The sequence below is a fragment of the Geotrypetes seraphini genome, chromosome 15 (genome assembly GCF_902459505.1).
Source record: "Geotrypetes seraphini chromosome 15, aGeoSer1.1, whole genome shotgun sequence".
NCBI lineage: Eukaryota > Metazoa > Chordata > Amphibia > Gymnophiona > Dermophiidae > Geotrypetes > Geotrypetes seraphini.
This window is the reverse complement of record NC_047098.1, coordinates 37,299,768-37,318,586: the sequence shown is the minus strand read 5'-3', so window position 1 is coordinate 37,318,586 and position 18,819 is coordinate 37,299,768. Positions and strand designations below refer to the sequence as shown.

Genomic DNA, 18,819 nt, shown 5'->3' with positions numbered 1-18,819 from the left:
ATGTCTGTAAGAGAACTAAAAAACTGGGAAAATATATATTAAAAACTTGTTAAATTGAAAGGTGCATGTCGTGTGGAAACAGTGAAAAATGAAACGTGTATAGAGAAATGAAACCCTGGATGAATATGCTGGTTTGGAAGGATCAGAAACATAAAGGGTGCAAATCATCAGCGATCTAAAGAGTACTTGGAACCATAAAAGTAAGACAATTTGTTTTTTAAAAACTAAGAAGCCTACAAAAATGAAATAGAAAAAGTAAAAAAGTGTGTGATAAAAATGTGATTAGTTACTATGAAACCATGAGACTAGGAGACAAAAACGCAAAAAATCTGAGCGTTGGGAAGGCTGTGACCAGCATTGGACACTGATAAAAAGACCTTGGATGTAAAAACCAAAGTCTTTATAGTAAAATAAAAATAATAAACATACTATGAGAAGACTACATTGTAAAACCTGTGGTGTGAGATATAAATATATCTAACAAGGACTGGTTAAAAAGAGGCGAAAACCTTATAAATATGTTGGCACATAAGGTGTAAATTACTAAAAGCCTAATAAAGCACCGTTACACTAAAAGAAAAAGGCTGCAAATAAAAGTGGTGATGAAGCAGCTGTGCAAAGGTGTGAGAACATCTGAAGAGCATTTTGGAAAATGGAGCCGAAGACTTAAGAATGGGCACTTACCGAAAAAAGGTGACGTGAATCTCCTGTTCTGTTGCTACACAGTATACATACTGATTACAAAAGTGAAAGGATGCCGTGGGAAACTGCTATGTAAATGGATGGGGCATGATATTGTCAAACGTGAGTTGGAGGCATTGTGATGACATGAGCATTCTGTATGGGCGATTGGACGCTGGAATATAAACGGTGTTGTGAGGACAAAAAAAACTGGATAGTGACTCTTGTGTTGTATGTAAGGTGTGAATATGGTAAAAAAAAGATGCTGTCAAAAGTGGAATGTTTGTGAAGTGAATGGGGTGTAAAAAATGTTTTTTAATGGTGTGCTTTGTGTGAGTGTAAAGTGTGAATTGCATATGGCGAAGTGATATGTGAGGAGATTGAGTATTGAAAGTGTTTTGCAATGAGTGCATGACGCTGTGGAAAACTAGAGTGGATGGAACGGGCAGATGCTGGATTGAAGAGACAAGGCAGACGCTGGAAGGAAAAGAGTGAAAAGAAGATGAAAGCAGAAACCAGAGACAACAAAAGGTAGAAAAAAAATCATTATTTCTATTTTGTCATTAGAATATATCAGTTTGAAATATATATCCTGCTAGAGACATAACTGGGGACTGCAAAGCCCAGGTAGTGCTTCTTTAGCTTTCAGCTGGCTTAGGGATCTCTCTGACCAGGGGGCACTCCCCTAACACTATTCCTGTCATGTGTGACTGCAGTATTCTGTTAGCATGATATTTCTGTGTAGTATTCTGTAATAATTTGGCTTATTCAGTTTTCTTGATAGTAGAGGGGATATATGTGAACTCGCAGGCCTTGAGCATGCGCAGATGCTCAAGGCCCAGCACAGAAGAGGAGGCCGATCTTCAGGCACCAGCACTAACGCACAGGACATGCCGGTGCCGAGGCCAGATGAAAGTAAGAAGCAGGTTCAGGTGGGTCTGGGGGACTTCAGGTCGCGGGGGGGGGGAGGGTGCCGGATCTCAGGGGGGCCTTCGGGGGGAGCAATGCCAGTTCTCGTGGGGGGGGGGGGGGGTGGGGCAGCGCCGCTGGTCTCGGGGGGGGGGGAACATATCAAAGCGAGTTTTCATTATTTCCTATAGGGAAACTCGCTTTGATATATGAGTATTTTGGTTATGAGCATGCTTCTGGAATAGAGAGTTGCGCGGGGACAGAAATCCCACCCGTCCCCGTCAGGATCCTCTCAGTCCCCACCCATCGTCGCAAGGAATTACCTCCATCCCAACCCGTCCCCATAAAAAGCAGCAATTACTTCTGACAGGATCATCAATTCCACAGTTTCTTTTGTGTTTGCGCTGCTGTTTTCCTTGTGGAATCTCTTTGGTGGAACCTTTTTTTGTTTTCTGTTCAAGTAATTAACTTATAAACCCCCTCTTTTACTAAGGCTGACGTGTCCATTATATTATATGGATGAACCCTGCTTTCAAAGCCTTCCATCCCCATGGGAGTCCCGTTGGCTAGAGGGGGGTCCTGTGGGCCAGAGGGGAGTCCTGTGGGTTAGGGGGGATTCCCACGGGACCCCCGCGATCCCCATTCCTGTGCAGACCTCTATTCTGGAACGAATTATGCTCGTAAACCAAGGTACCACTGTATACATATTTTGTTCTCAGTCTCCACCTGCTGGTCACAGTGAGGTATATTACCAATTTGTAAGGACTATACTGGTCTACAAGCTAACAGAAAGAAAATTAGCAGGTAAGAACCTAATTTCTCCTTCTTTTCTATTTTATTTACTGTAAACCGAGTTGAACTTTATTGTTATTGAGATGACATGGTCTATAAACTCAAGTTTTAGTTTAGTTTAGAAAGTGTTTCTTCTTGGATGTGGGAAACCCAGTGTTGTATGCAAATTCAACCAATTCTTTGATTTTTGTCCTGGAATCTGGGTGTGGGGATCATTGTCCAAAGGTACATAAAATGTGTCTCGTAATTGTCTCAATGACTGGATTCACCACCACATATCTGTCAACAACTGTCAGATGCACTGCAATCTGCATTGCTCCAGATACCTCTAGCAACCACCCAGCGTCTTACTGAATCATTCCCATGGCATCTGGCTGCCGTTCATGCTGCCAGAGGCTGTTATCCTGGATATTATTAGGTGGTCATAATAATGTGACTCGACTGTGTATGTTACTATGTTTTTGCTTGTTTGGATTGTGTTATTTCTGAATAAAAAGTTCCAACATTAAAATCTGATGCCAAGTAGATGACTTTGCTTTGCCAAGCAAATAACCATCTTTTCCTTTTCTTATATTAAAATTTCACTTATTGCTCTGCTTTTAAGTAGAGGATTAAAAAAATCTCCAGCTACCATGGTTGCTCTTCTTTGAACACTTGTTCAACAGCACAGGATACTAATCATGGGTGATGCTTGTATCTTTGGAGAAAATTGTTTTGAAAAGTTAATTTTAATTTTTTTGTGTGAAATCATCCTTTAATATGCTTGTGTGTGATGTCTCATTTTAAAACCTAGGGTTGGTCAACGAGGGGCTGGTCTGTCTGCAACTATCGCTAGAAGTGAACATGAGATCTCAGAAATCATTGATGGGCTCTCTGAACAAGAGGTGAGGTCATTCGGTTCATAGACAACCCCGCGAAAGACAAAGGTGCGCGCCGACAACTGAGCACAAGACGGAGGCGCGCGCTGAAGAAAATTACAGTTTTTAGGGGCTCCGATGGGGGGTTTTGTTGGGGAGCCCCCCCCCAGTTTACTTAATAGAGATCGCGCCAGCGTTGTGGGGGGTTTGGGGGGTTGTAACCCTCCACATTTTGCTGTAAACTTAACTTTTTCCCTAAAAACAGGGAAAAAGTTAAGTTTTCAGTAAAATGTGGGGGGTTACAACCCCCCAAACCCCCCACAACGCGGCGCCCTAAAAACAGTAATTTTCTGCGGCGCGCACCTCCACACTGCGCTCAATTGTCTGCGCGCGCCTTTGTCCCGGTGCGCTTTTGACCTGACACCGGTCATTCTCTTCATTCAGTGAAATCTCCATTCATAATATACTGGAGTCATGCTAGAGTCCTCAAATGGTGTCATGTCTAACTATACTTGAAACTTTGGTTACAACTACCTTATCAAGCAATAGTTTGTTCACTAAGATGGAACACTTTCTATCATGGCATAAATTGCATCATTTTGCACTCTTAAAAACTGATTTGACCTATAGCATACTTACCTAAGAGATTCCCTGATGCTGCAGGTCACCTCCTAAACAACATCCCTTAGAAGAGAAACGGATAAGGTGAGCAAAGGGTTAAGAGAGATGAATATTTAACCAGCTTTTCTTCAAAATTCTTTGATATCAGGAGTTTGCAGGTATTTGTTCCATATATATAAAAAAACGTGAGGGTGTTATAAGCATAAATTGCTAGTAAGGCCTGAAGAATTAGAGGCCTTTGATTTGAGCCTTGTATGATGATATTGGTCTTCTTGCTTACATTAGCACACATTGTACTAATTTATTTTAAATTTCTGCCTACACCTAGGTCAGGGGTCGGCAACCTTTATAAAGCAAAGAGCTATTTTATCCTAAATGTTTGACCCAAGATTTACAGAGAGCTGCAATGGAGGTTTGAGATAACAATTTTTAATGCAATATGGGGTGGTATACAGTCGACTCCACCTAAATGCACATCAGTTAAGCGCACGCTTCGGTTATCCACAGCCATGATCCCGTGTTGTTGGTTTTTTTACATTAAAGTCAATGGACGTAAACTCCAGATAATTGCAATTTTGATAAACACACAATCCGTTCACTCCAGTTAAAAGCAATCACATTATCACGTTGATGAGCCACGTGTTTCGTATCAGCAGTCTAGGCCTGGCCAGGTGTTCGAACTTTCAAAATTGCATCATGGCATCTCGTAGAGAAAAACCTTTGTCTTTGGCTGGTCCAAAGTAATTGTTTCTGACTGAACGTGTCCATCACACTAAACAAGTATCATTGTCTTCGGCTGAACATGTCAATATCTTAAAGAGACTTGACTAATAGGAGAGTCAGGTTTCTACTGCAAAACATTACAGCGTTCATCCTATCCAGATTTCTCGGATTCACAAAATAAAGCAAGCCATATTGAAAGACTGACAATACATAGCAATCCTACCAGGAAACAGAAAAGAATTGGGAAAGCTGGAGATGTTGAACAGGCGTTGCTGCGATGGTTTGCTGAAGTTAGAAGTAGTCAACTGCCAATCAGTGGGTCTTTGCTGATGGAGAAAACAGCACAGCTATCCGAAGAGCTGTGGTAGAAGACTTCAAAGCAAATGGATGGCTAGAAAGGTGGAAAGTTCATAACGGCATAAAATTTAAGAAGCAACATGGCGAAAAACAAGATGCAGATGAGTTTGGTGCAGAAAGATGGGTCATGGAAGTGTTGCCATCAGTCATTGGTGGATATGAACCATGCAACGTTTTCAATGCTGATGAGACGGGCCTGTACTGGAACATTGGGTTTCAAACGCAGCAAAACTGTTGGCTTCAAGGTGCCAAAGGAACGATTGATATTGCTGCTCAGTTGCAATATGGACGGTAGTGAAAACCTCAAGCCACTGGTGATTGGGAAGAATTGAAATCCTCAGTGCTTCAAAAACATTAAACGCCTGCCTGTTGAATATGAAAGCAACAAAAAAACATGGATGATGGTGACACTGTGGATTAAATGGTTGCAGAAGCTTGACAATCTGATGAGAAGGCATAGGAGTCGCATTGTAATGCTGTGTGATAACTGTGCATCACACAGCAATGACATACGACTAACCAACATCAAACTCATGTTTCTGCCACCAAACATGACCTCTTTGATCCAACCGGTGGACCATGGGATAATCGCCAACTTCAAACGTCATTACAGGTCGCTCGACCTAAGATATGTGATAGCAGTGATTGATTGCAAGCACGGAATCCAGCCCCCGAGCTGCTGAGCTCATGAAAAAAATGATTGTGCTCAACTCTCTTCACATGGTACAGGAGGTGTGGAGTAGAGTCTCATCAACGATTTCAAATTGCTATCGACAGGCGAGCTGCATTCATGTATCTGATGAGACAACTGAAGCTGACATTTTGTCCATTGAACTCCCAGTTGAACTCTCGCCACAAGAGTTTGAGCTGTATGTCGCTGTTGACAACGATGTGCCCACATCATCTGACAGCACTAATTCTGATATCTGTGCAGTCATAAAGGACACTGCAAACAACCAAGAGTATGATGATGACGGGGATAGTGGGATACTGCTGCGGTCATCACAACTAATGAAACACCTGCAGAGATTGTTTCCTTCTCAGATGCACAACGTTATCTGGAGATAAATGGATGTCACGACTATGGCCAGATTTACAGATATACAGCTTGAATCGTGCAATCTGCGTGCAGAAAACAATGACTGATTATTTCAGTAGAATGTTGGTTTAAAAAAAGGTTTACAGTGTTTTGCATTAGACGGAACAGTGCTGATTCTAAAACTGAACCATGTAGAATTGTTTTATGTGTGTTTTATTTGCTGAATAAAAGTTTTATTGCATTTGACTACAGCGTACTATGATTTTTCATGACTAAAAAGTGGTTCTCCGAATAAGCGCACACAGTGTTTAAGTGCACTTGGTGGTCCGGTCCGGAGATCTTGCACTTAAGCGGAGTCAATTGTATATGCATTTAACACAAAAACAAACTTCAAGTACTTACAGAAAATAAAGAAAAACAATTTAATGAGACCTTTGACAGTATATTTCCTCAGAGTTCTTTTATCAGCATGTACCATCTCTCCCTCCCCTCCACCCCATGCCCATTTCTCCCTCTCTCCCCATGCACCCTCTCTCCTTCCACTCCACCCTTATATCTATTTCTCCCTTTCTCACCACTCTCATCCCTCCTGCAACATATTTCCTTTTCCCCCAACCCTACTCACAAATATTATGTTTGTTCTTGTGTCAATGGGTCAGCTACAATTCCTACAGCTTCCTGCTGCTAACCTGGAAGCCTCTTCTCTGTTGCTTTCTGCCCAGGCAGAAACAGAAGTTCTGACAGAGGTTGGGACGTGGCAGAGGAGAGGTTTCCAGGTTAGTGTTAGGCAGCTGTAGGAATCACTACCACTAACCTTTTGAAACAAGAGAAGTGCGGGAGATACAGCAACCACAGGAGCTCAACACAGGAGGTAAAATAATTGGCAGAGGTGACGGTGATGGCAACTCCACGAATGAGTTGAATGTGTGTATCGTTCTGAGACTAGCCGCCGCCACATGGTCAAAGAGCCGCATGTGGTTTGTGAGCCACAGGTTGCCAACCCCTGACCTAGGCGGTGTATGAATACCTACCATTTAAAAAAGTATAAATACCTTCAATAGTTCAGTGACACTGAAGTAGTTAATTTATTTTAGAAATTTCACCCATTTAACACCTAAGCAGTTTATAAACAGCACATTCACAATAATTAAAAACAAAATAACAATGGGGGAATGTCGGTACACTCCTCTGACCTACGAATTAGCCTTTTATGCCCCCCTCTCCTTGCATAGCTTATTAAATATGACTGTCATCCTCCCTTCACCTCTTCAGGCCAGTGCGTTATTGAAATCTATGCAGGCGGTGTGGGGGAGCTTGGTGCAGAAATTGGGAGGGGACCCTAGAATTACTGATCAACCTCTTTTGAGAGGAAACTCAGCTTTTCTACCAGGTCAAGATAATCTTGTTTTTCTGGATTGGAAACGACGAGGTTTATATCTGGTGGAACATTTTCTGAGTGAGGAAGGCTATTTAAAGCCCTTTGCAATGTTTGGAGACCAACTGGGTGGTAGCTGGGTTGATAACATTTACTTATTGCCAAGTTAAACATTATATTATTTCTCTCCCACAGGAGTGGCTTAGCCACTCTGGGGGGAATTATCTTCGGATTTTTTTTGCGGGAGTGGAGGTTTTTAACACCTCGGTGTCAGCGTTGCATAAAGCCATTTCTCGGTTTGACTGTCCTAAAGATACTCGACTAATACAACAGGGTTGGGAACAAGAGTTATATAAGGACCTTGGTCATTGGGATATTTTGAGAGCCATTAGAAGGATCCCTAAGCTGATTACTGGAGTGATGTTGAGGGAGTGTTATGCCTGAGTTTTATTTAGAGCTTATTTTACACAGGTGCAGCTCCATAAAATTGGGGGCATTGATTCTCCTCTTTGTCTAAAATGTGGCAAAGACCCTAATACTTTTGCCCATTCCTTTTGGGATTGTTGGCTTGTTCAATCCGTTTGGATCTCAATAGTACAATACTTACAGGATCTGCTGTGCTGTGCGATTACAGAGATGATGGAACAATTAGTGTTTGATATGCCTGGGGCTTTTTGAGGCATGCCGGAGGGAGAGGGGGCTTGTTGTATTGTCTAAGGCTCGCAAATGTATCTTGCAAGTTTGGACTTATCCAGACCCTCCATCCTTTTGGAGATGGCAGTTGATGGTTCATAATTTAGCTGTTTGAGAGGCTCTGGAAGCAGATGTAAATGTTTTTTACTTGTTTGGGAAACCTATTTGACGTCTTTGTCACCGTAGCTTGATTATGAATACCATTTCTTAGGGGCTTTGAGGACAGCAGGCTCATCTCAATGACCAGTTCTAGAATCTCCCCTATGGGACGGTAGGGTTCTCCTTGGTTTCCGTTTGGCCACTCTTTCCTTACTATACCATCTCTTTGATATTTTACTTACACTTCTTTATGATAGGGTTTAACTGCTTGTATTATTTACTCTGGTTACTACCTCCAGTGTTCATAAGTTTGTCTTTTCTTAAATGGAAGTAGGGAGGATTCGGTAATTTGAGGGTAGAGTTTGGGGAGAGGGGGAAGAAACTGTATACAAACTGTACTTGTTGAACTTTGGTTTGGTTAATCTTGGTTGTGTATTATGCTTTTTCTTCAACAATGAAAATGTTATGACCATAAAAACAAAATAACAAAACAAGTTAAATAGGAATTAAAGAGTTTTGCTCTGATCTTCTCTTCTATCCTATTTTTAATTGTATTTCTCATCTGTTTTTATAATATACATTCTATTTTAATCTATTTTACATTTTAATTTGTATACTGCTATGAAAGGCTACTTGAGGGCAGTCAATCAAGCATTTAATAAAATATAACACAATGATTTTGCATTTTAATCCATATTGAGCAGTGAACATTGTTCAGTTACTGTACTTTTTGTGCAATAGCTGTAATTGCCCAAGGATCAATTATTCTCATCTTTTTGTAGAACCATGAAAAACAGATGCGGCAGCTGTCTGTCATTCCTCCCATGATGTTTGATGCGGAGCAGAGACGGGTTAAGTTTATTAATATGAATGGATTGATGGAAGATCCCATGAAGGTTTATAAAGACAGGCAATTCATGAATGTTTGGACAGACCACGAGAAGGAGATCTTCAAGGAAAAGTAACTAGCCTGCTCACATTCCTTACTTGTGTGCTATTACACTGAGAAAAGATTAAATTCTGTAGGGTGATTTGCCGTTTGGTGGAGGATGGGCAGGGGAGGGCTTCAATGGCTGGGAGGGTGTAGATGGGCTGGAGTAAGTCTTAACAGAGATTTTGGCAGTTGGAACCCAAGCACAGTACCGGGTAAAGCTTTGGAGTCTTGCCCGGAAATAGCTAAGAAGAAAAAAAATAAATAAATAAAAAAATTTAAATTGAATCAGGTTGGGCAGACTGGATGGACCATTCGGGTCTTTATCTGCCGTCATCTACTATGTTACTATGTCTTACCTTCTAAGATATATGCACTGGACTTTGCTTGGTATAGTGTTGTTGGAACTAGCTTTTTCTCTCTGTAAATGCCATATCTTGGGCATATGATCTCCTTTCTCTTTTTTTTATTTTTTATACAGGATAGCTCCATTGTCTTTCATCTATCTATTATTTAGGGATCCACAAGTTCAAGCTCTGGAAAAAGAATGTAGAACCTTAGAATGTATTTTCAATGCATAGGCCAGGAAGAAGTTTTGGAGGTAGCTGTCTACATTGGTGCTGTTGTCGCGTCTTGTGAGTGTTGGATCCTAAGGCTGGCATTGTGATATGGTGGTAAGCAGTGTTAATTCACTGCAGTTCTAGGATTTTAGTGGAGTTATCTAAGTGAAGAGAGGATTTCCTAACAGGGTTTTTTTTACTTTTTGGTGTTGCAGTATATAAAAATAAAGTTGTTATTATTATTATTTACAGGCATATGTATAAACTATGGTTAAGTCAAAGTGCTGTTACTTGAAACTAATTCTGTGGTGTTGCTGATGAATTTTACCTACATAGGCTCTATGTGATAGGGAGCATATTTTAGGACACTGTCAGTCACATACTGTTAAAGTGATAGCATTCACTGACTCAAGGCTCTCTTCTAGGTTTATTCAGTCCAAGTTTCTTAAATACTAGGTATACTTAGGGTATGCGACACCGAGGCTGATCATTATTTAACACTCTCACCCCCCTAAAAAAATATTTTTTGTAATTTTATTTATTTAGTTAGTTTTATAGTCCATCCTCCCCAGTAAGCTCAGAATGGGTTACAGTTTAACATTCACAGTGTTACAATATAATATTACATAGCATTACAACCTCTGCAACCCCACACCAGGGCTGTGGTGTAAACAAAATAAACAAACACGCCTTCTCTCTTTTAGGTCCTAACTCATGCTTGCTGTCTTAGACCTGCTCTGGCAGATACTCATTTCAAATCTGACATATTGTAATCACAAAACAGAAAATAAAATTATTTTTCTACCTTTTCTTGTCTGGTCATTATTCAAATCATGTTGGTCCCAAGATCTGGTTTCTTTTTGTCTTTTGTTAACTCGCTCACTAGGGTCTCCTGCCCATTTGACATTTCTTCCTTCTCCGTACTCACCATCCATCTTCCATCTCTACCTTTCCTTCCACTGCCATATCCAACATTTCTATTTCTTTTCCACTGTCTACCATCTCTCTCTCCCTGCCTTGTGCCCTGGGTCAAACTTCTCTATTCCCTTCCATGCAGCATCTCTCCCTTCCTCCCCTCCATTATCATGTGCAACATTTCATTCTCTCTGGCCATGCACCATCTCTCCCTGCCCTCCATCCTGTGTACAACATTTATCTGTCTCTCTTTTCCATGCCTGTCTCTCTCCCCTCCACCATATGCAGGATTTCTCCCTCTTGCACCTTTCTACCTCTGTGTTGCATCTCCCTTCCTTTTCTCCAGCCCATGTCCAACAATTCCTCCTCTCTCTCCCCATGTGCAGCAGCTTTCTATCCCTCCCTCCTTTCCCCCTGTTTAGCAGCTTTTCATCCCTCACTCACTCCCTCCCCCCCCTGTGCTGCACCTCCAGACCCAACCGACAACCCCACCCCATCCCATGTGAGATTTTTTTGAAGCCTACTCCACCAATGCTTCTCTCTGCTACATCATCAGTGCCGCGACAGAGGGGAGTCCCTGGCATCCCCCAAAAAACCCGTTTAGAGCATTCTCTTATTGTCGGCAGCCTTAACTCATTGCTCTGCTGGGGTCGGGCCTTCCTCTCTGCTGGGTCATGTCTACTTCCTGCTTCTATGAAGCCAAGACCTGGCAGAGAGGAAAGCCCGACACTGGCAAAGCAGTGAAGTTCCCGGACCATGACGCCTATGCTGACACCAGGAGCACCTCCTTATGGTCTTCACCCAGGGCGCACTGCTGCCCCCCCCCCTTGGTTAGACCACTGTTAAATACTATTGCTATGTCACTATTTTATGAGACTAGTGGTCCTTTGTATTTTTTTCTAATGGAGAACTAAGTTTAAGAATACATTAGAACACTTTTTAAAAACTCTTTATTTAAAACATTTTTATTGAAGGAACAAAAGAAAATACATTCAGATAATATATAAAGATATTCCTTACAAATAAATTCACATATTTAATAATTCCATTCCATATAATTCATATCAAATAATATCATTCCTTTAATCATTTTATATTATAAACTGTTATCCCTCATTATCACCCCCTCCTCTCCCCTTCCCTTCTCTCTCCCCATCTCCCCTCGTTCTAACCCATTTCATTTCCCCCTTCCAATCTCATTTTCCCTTCCCCCTCCCCGGATGAAAAGTGACCAAAAAAAAAAGAAGAAAGATCTGGAACACATTTTAAGAAAATAAGGCCAGATTATCCTATTAGTTGGATCTGGACTTGGTGATCATATCTGTTTTTGCTGTGATAACATTATCCTTAGACAAGTAGGCAGCATATTCTCACAAATGGGTGACGTCATCCACGAAGCCCTAGTTCAGACAGTGAGAAGTGTAGTATCACTTTAAGCTTTAGCAAGCTTTTTAGACTGCCCGCACCTTGCATGCACGAGCGCCTTTCCATCCGATTCTAGCTCATGAGGTCATCAGTTTTTCATTTTCCCTGGAGTGAAGATGATGTATCTCTTGTGTCTCTATCAAGTTGCCTTCCTGCTTATATTTTTGTATAAACCTTTTCAAGTTCTTTTCTTTTGAAAAATAAGTAAACTAGAAATGTAAAAAGAAAAAGTAACTTTGGACTTTCTTCAAACTTCGTTCGACGTTCAACAGCCTTCGCTTTTCCATTCTTACTTCCTATGGTGATTATCATTGGATTTTCAACCTTGTTTCTACTTTACCCAGACTCACCCTCTTTGACTGTATCTGAGGTTATAGATTTTCAGAAGATAAATACTATTGATTAATGTCAAAGTTTTTCTTCTTTTGTTTCTTTCTTTTGACCTATAGGTCTGGAGTCAGACTTCCAGTGACTGGGACTTGCCAGTACTGGTAGATATCGATACCTCCATCTACCTGCATCGGTAGCTTTTTAGCATTGACTCCAGTTGATGCATGCCTTTATTTCATATCTTCATCAGTGGCATATTAGCATCGAGTCTATTTGTTGCATGCCTTCTGTACCATTGTTTTCAACCACATTGATGCAGGAGTATCGCAGTGACATTGATACTTCCATCTATGTGCGTCGGTGGCATATTAGCATCAAGTTTATTCGATGCATGCCTTTTGGTACCGGTGTTTTAACCACGTTGACACAGATGCATCACAATGGATTCTGCCCTGCCAATTAAGCATCGAGTCCATTTGATGCATGGCTTTCTGGGCGATAAAGGTTGTCATTTCTGAAGCGCATCACCTTTTCAGGCACTCGCGCTTTGAAGTCTGTAGCACCTTCGATACCACTTGATGTTATATGCTCATGGTGCCTCCTCTTCATTGATGAACATCGGTACAGGTTATTGGTTGAAATATAGAGCCTCCTCTTTATACATTGTTCTGCATCAGTATTGATCCATGCTAAACGTAGCATATTCAACGACGGTATTTTCTCCAGGTTCTTCTTACATCGTAGCATCAATAATTATCAAACCTGTATGCAGTATTGCCTTGCATGTAGGAGTTTTTCTTCAATACTACGGTGTCTACATCGGTGGTACCTCTCAGAGATACATCGTTGAGGATTAACTCCACATTGCTACCAATGTCTCCTTCTATGCAGGTTATGTCTCCTTTTGGGTGGACATTCTCGTTGAGGTCTTCTACTCCTCGACACCTTGTAGCACCATTGCTGCCAGCTCAGTCTCGGGTATCGGTGCAGGATATCCCTATAGCACTATTGATACCTGCTCAGTCTTAGGTATCGGTGCAGGACATAGATTCCAATGTCGATGACTTTATTCACTGGACACAGCATTCATCCGAGGGGTACCGAAGACATCGGTTCCATTTCATCTTTCCTCCAGTGCCGAAGCCTGCTCCCCCATACCAGCCCCTGCTGTTGCTACCTACTGTCTGGCCTACCGGCGCTTTAAACACCCTCCCCCCCAGTCTACCGTCACTGCTGCCCGCTACAACTAAAGCAAAGGGAAAAGGGTCCGCCGCACATAAACTACCGCAGGCTCCAGCTGAACGCGTCGAACACTGCCACAGAGCTAGACATCATGGAGGCAGGGATCACGAAGCTGTAAGTGTGCATGCGCACTTAGGGTTTTATTATGATAGATGGTTTTGTTGCTAATACTCAAAGGTCTGAAGAGAAATATTGATACTCTTTATTTGCTAACATATTCAGTTGAAGAAGATTGTTTTGGCTTGTTGCTTTTTTTAAAAAAAATTGCTCATAATTATAAGAAAAGACATACAGAAATATTGAAAATAATATTGGTAAAGAAAAGGGTGAAGAACATAGAATAAAAACAAACAGAGGCAGCATGCACCCAAAAGAATTAATTCTCTAAAGCTAATTTCTAGCAGTTTTTTTAAGTGAAATATGTTATTAGTAGTAACATTGTTAAAATATGTTTATGTTATAAATCATTTAACTACAAAACTGATGCATGTTACTGACAAATGTATATATTATTGCTATATCTACACACAAATGATATTCATCCACTTTGTTAATATCAGAGGTTATAAGTCACGTTTCTTAAAGAGTTTTTTAACCGGAGAAAAAGACCTCAGTGTTTCTCAGGACCAAGCCTGGGAAACTTTCTATAGCAAATACTTCGTTGCCATAGAGAAATACATCCTTGGTCTTAGAAAAAACTCTGTTATATCTTATATCAATCACTATTGTATTACTTTGAAGTGATCGCTGTTAAACCATTTATCATAGGTATTCAATATATTTCAAACAAATAAGAAAACGAGCACTTATCTCTTAGTCTTCTGATATTACAAAATCACTGCAGTCTGCAGCTGAAGCCAAGTGCACTCAAAAGGCTAATTTAAATTTCACTTATAGGTTTCTTCTAGATATCCCATATCTAAAAGAAATTTATGGGGGGGGTTTCAAGATGGCTGCGTCGAGTCAGACGCGCTGAGCTGCTCGCATCGGGCTTGCTCATAAATTGAATTTCTTCAAATTGAACTCCGGAGAGGGTTCTCTGTTACTTATAATATGCCCAGGAGAAGAGGAAGGAGTGCTGCTGCTGTCTCGCGGCGTCCCGAGGTTCCTTCTCTGGGCAACATTGAACGGCTTCTGAGGCGAGTTCAGGAAGTTTCGCGAGCGTCGGAAGGCGGCCCGCTGAGGACACAGGGAGGCGAACCCGTAGTTGATCCTCTAGGGCACGGAAGCCCCGATGCAAGGGAGCCACCCCCACACTTTCAGGTTGCTAGTTCTCCCAGGGGTGGGGAAACCCCGGAGCTGGAGGTTTTCTCTCCCTCAGAGGCAAGTGTTAATCTGGGAGAAGGTTTGGAGGTTGGGGCTCAAGTTCAAGGAGCCCTAACCAATCTACCTGAAGAGAATCCAGCAATACAAGGGGGTGAAATCCAAGAGATAGGCCCTGAAGATTCCTTACAGAATGGTGAGCACTATACTAATTTACAACGTTCAATTTCTTTGGTAAAACCTGAAGTTGTAACCTTAGACTCACTATGGGATTTAATGGCTGATTTTGTTAAGTTTACTAAGCCCAAATTTCAATACTTGGAAGGGAAAATTACAGAACATACAAAAGAATTTAAAGATCTAAGAAAAGAACTATCTGACTCAAATAAAACCATTCAGAAAATTGAAAAAGAAATAATTACATCAAAACAGCTTCAAGAGACTTTGATTAAAGACAATACTAACTTGAGAAGGAAAGTTGAAATGCTTGAGAATAATTCTCGTAGTAATAATTTAAGGTTAATTAACTTTCCTAAATTAGAAATGGTAAATCCAAGAGAAATGCTTAAGAGATACTTGATGGAAATTTTAGAAGTATCAGAAGAAATGTTACCACCATTCTCACGTGTCTATTATTTGCCAATGAAAGTTTCTGTAAATCAACAAAAAGAATTGGCCCAACAAACTTTAAATGTTTCAGAATTATTGGAGACATCTGATAAAGACTTGGCATCACCAGCAACTTTGATTCTAACTGTGGCGCTTCCGTTAGATAAAACATGGTTATTAAGACTTTACTTTAAAAATAGACAAAAAATTTTTCTTGGTTGTAAAGTACAGATGTTTCCTGATCTTACAAGGGAGACACAGAAACGTCGCCGTGAATTTCTTCTTTTGAAACCTGGGGTTACTTCTTTGGGGGCAACCTTTTATTTGAGACATCCATGTAAATGTATAGTGTGTTACCGTTCTGTTAAATATGTATTCTTTGAACCATCTCAATTGACAACTTTTGTAGCTATGTCTCGTTTGGATGGAGAATCATCTAAACCCTAATATAATTAAGAAACTTTATTTCTCAGTGCTTCTGCTTTGAATATCTTGCAAAAATAATTTCTATAATTTTAATGCTTCGCTAATTTAAAATCTTGGTTCCTTTAGGAGGACTTGAGCTTAAATAGTTAAATAATACATGTTTTTCTTATTAGATGTTTAATTTCTTTATGATTATTTTGATATTATGACTATTGCTTTCTGTACAAGTGTTTAGCTTGATTTAAATTGAAAATTAATAAAGAAATAATAAAAAAAAAAAGAAATTTATGGGATATCTAGAAGAAACCTATAAGAGAAATTTAAATTAGCCTTTTGAGTGCGATAGATTTGCACTTGGCTTCAGCTGCAGACTGCAGTGATTTTGTAATATCAGAAGACTAAGAGATAAGTGCTCGTTTTCTTATTTGTTTGAAATATATTGAATACCTATGATAAATGGTTTAACAGTGATCACTTCAAAGTAATACAATAGTGATTGATATAAGATATAACAGAGTTTTTTCTAAGACCAAGGATGTATTTCTCTATGGCAACGAAGTATTTGCTATAGAAAGTTTCCCAGGCTTGTTCCTGAGAAACACTGAGGTCTTTTTCTCCGGTTAAAAAACTCTTTAAGAAACGTGACTTATAACCTCTGATATTAAGAAAGTGGATGAATATCATTTGTGTGTAGATATATTTATTGAAGATATTCAGCTTGTATTGAATTAATTATATTATTGCTATTACAGGTTTGTCCAGCACCCAAAAAACTTTGGTTTGATTGCTTCCTACTTGGAAAGAAAGGTATTTTGTGCATTTTAGAATTCATTTTTTAAATATTATATAATTCTTTAAAACTTCAGTAAAATGAGTGACTGGCAAGAATTATGGATAATGTGTACATGTTCTATTTATTTTACAATTGTAGCTACAGATACAATCAATAATATGTTGTCAAATCTTCATCTGTTATATGCTGTTTATGTACTTGTGAATTATTAATCAATGCATGTGCAATCTTTTTCTCTTGCCTACTTTATGCTGCAGATCACTGCCATAGAATAATAATGTGTGGTGATGTTTGTGCATGGGAAATTCTACTAACACTAGTCAGACTGAGACCCCCCCCATAACTAAGGGCTCCTTTTACAAAGATGCGCTAGCGGTTTTAGCACATGCTAACCGCTACCGCCTCGTTTTAAGCAGGTGGTAATTTTTCAGCTAGTGTGCGCTATAGCGCACGCTAATCTTGTGCTTGCGCTAAAAACACTAGCGCACCTTAGTAAAAGGAGCCCTATGTTCATAGTTTGCTCTAAGGCGGGGATCTCAAAGTCCCTCCTTGAGGGCCGCAATCCAGTTGGGTTTTCAGGATTTTCCCAATGAATATGCATTGAAAGCAGTGCATGCACATAGATCTCATGCATATTCATTGGGGAAATCCTGAAAACCCGACTGGATTGCGGCCCTCAAGGAGGGACTTTGAGACCCCTGCTCTAAGGGGTGTTAAGGAAAAGTGTCTTATTGCACAGAAGAGCTGTGTGCTGTAATGGGATTTCAGTGATCTGTTTTCCTTGCCAGTTTCTTTTGGATGTTTTTTCTGCTTAGAGTTGATATTACCACATCCGGGGAAATTGTCTTGAAACCCTGGTAACTTGACTTGTTAATTTAGTTTATGGTATTTTAGCCTAGTGGATATTATCCAGTTAGGAATTGGAGAGGAACTTCATGATTGGATGATAGTTTGAATATCATCTTCTAATTTATGAAGGTTTTGTTAGAATTAATGATGGAATGAATGAGAGGGTTTATATTTGTGGGATATTGTACAAATATTTTGTTCTGACTAATAAATTGGCAAAATATTTTCTATAAGGTCAGCAGACAAGTTTCTGTTGAGCTAGCTTAACATTCATGATTGATCTCTCTAGAAAATTAGTGCAAAATTAACTAAGGGCTTCTTTTACAAAGTTGCGCAGCAAACACTAATGTCCATTAATTCCCTATGGACTTCAGAGCTATTACTGCAGCTGCACCAATTTGTTCAGGAACTACAGAGTGACCTGAATAAACTGGGTGAGTGGGCAAAAAGATGGCAGATGAGCTTTAATGTAGAGAAATGTAAAGCCTTGCACATAGGGAAAGGGAACCCAATGTACAGCTATACGATGGGAGGGAGGGTACTGGGGGAAGGCAACCTAGAAAAAGACTTGGTGGTATTGGTGGATACAACGATGAAGCCAGCGGCACAATGTGCAGCGGCTTCAAAGAAAGCGAACAGAATTTTGGGCATTATCAAAAAAGGTATCACTACCAGAACAAAATAAGTTATCCTGCCTTTGTATCGAGCAATGGTGCGCCCACACCTGGAGTACTGCGTCCAATACTGGTCGCCGTCCTTAAGAAGGATATGGCGATACTCGAGAGGGTCCAGAGAAAAGCAACAAAGATGATAAAGGGTATAATAAACCTTTCATATGCTGAAAGGCTAGAGAAGCTGGGGCTCTTTACCCTGGAAAAGTGGAGACTTAGAGGTGACATGATAGAGACTTATAAAATCATAAAAGGCATAGAGAAGGTGGAAAGGGACAGATTCTTCAGACTAGCGGGGACATCAAAAAGAAGAGGGCATTCAGAAAAACTGAAAGGAGACAGATTCAGAACGAATGCTAGGAAGTTCTTCTTCACTCAGAGGGTGGTGGACACCTGGAATGCGCTTCCAGGAGAGGTGATAGGACAGAGTACGATATTGGGTTTCAAAATTGGATTGGATGACTTCCTGAAGGAGAAAGGGGTTACAGGGTTACTATGCAGGTTACTTCAGGATTAGGGTATAAACAATTTAGGTGGTGGAGAACTTACAGGTCATGGACCTGTGGGGCCGCCGTGGGAGCGGACTGCTGGGCACAACGGACCCCTGGTCTGACCCGGCAGAGGCAATGCTTATGTTCTTAGCAGTCACTAGCGTGGCT

The 18,819-nt window shown here is 40.5% G+C and overlaps 1 protein-coding gene across 12 annotated transcripts in view; it reads left to right on the top strand.

The window, feature by feature from the left end:
• NCOR1 (nuclear receptor corepressor 1) overlaps positions 1–18,819 on the top strand; it is a 509,406-nt gene that overhangs the window by 159,888 nt on the left and 330,699 nt on the right. For 11 of the 12 annotated variants that reach the window (XM_033922034.1, XM_033922033.1, XM_033922043.1 and 8 more), the window contains 3 exons: positions 3,176–3,266; positions 8,929–9,107; positions 16,600–16,654. In XM_033922034.1, coding sequence (XP_033777925.1) covers positions 3,176–3,266; positions 8,929–9,107; positions 16,600–16,654 — 325 coding nt within the window. The remainder of the gene's footprint in view (positions 1–3,175; positions 3,267–8,928; positions 9,108–16,599; positions 16,655–18,819) is intronic. The other variant, XM_033922035.1, reaches the window with a different exon arrangement.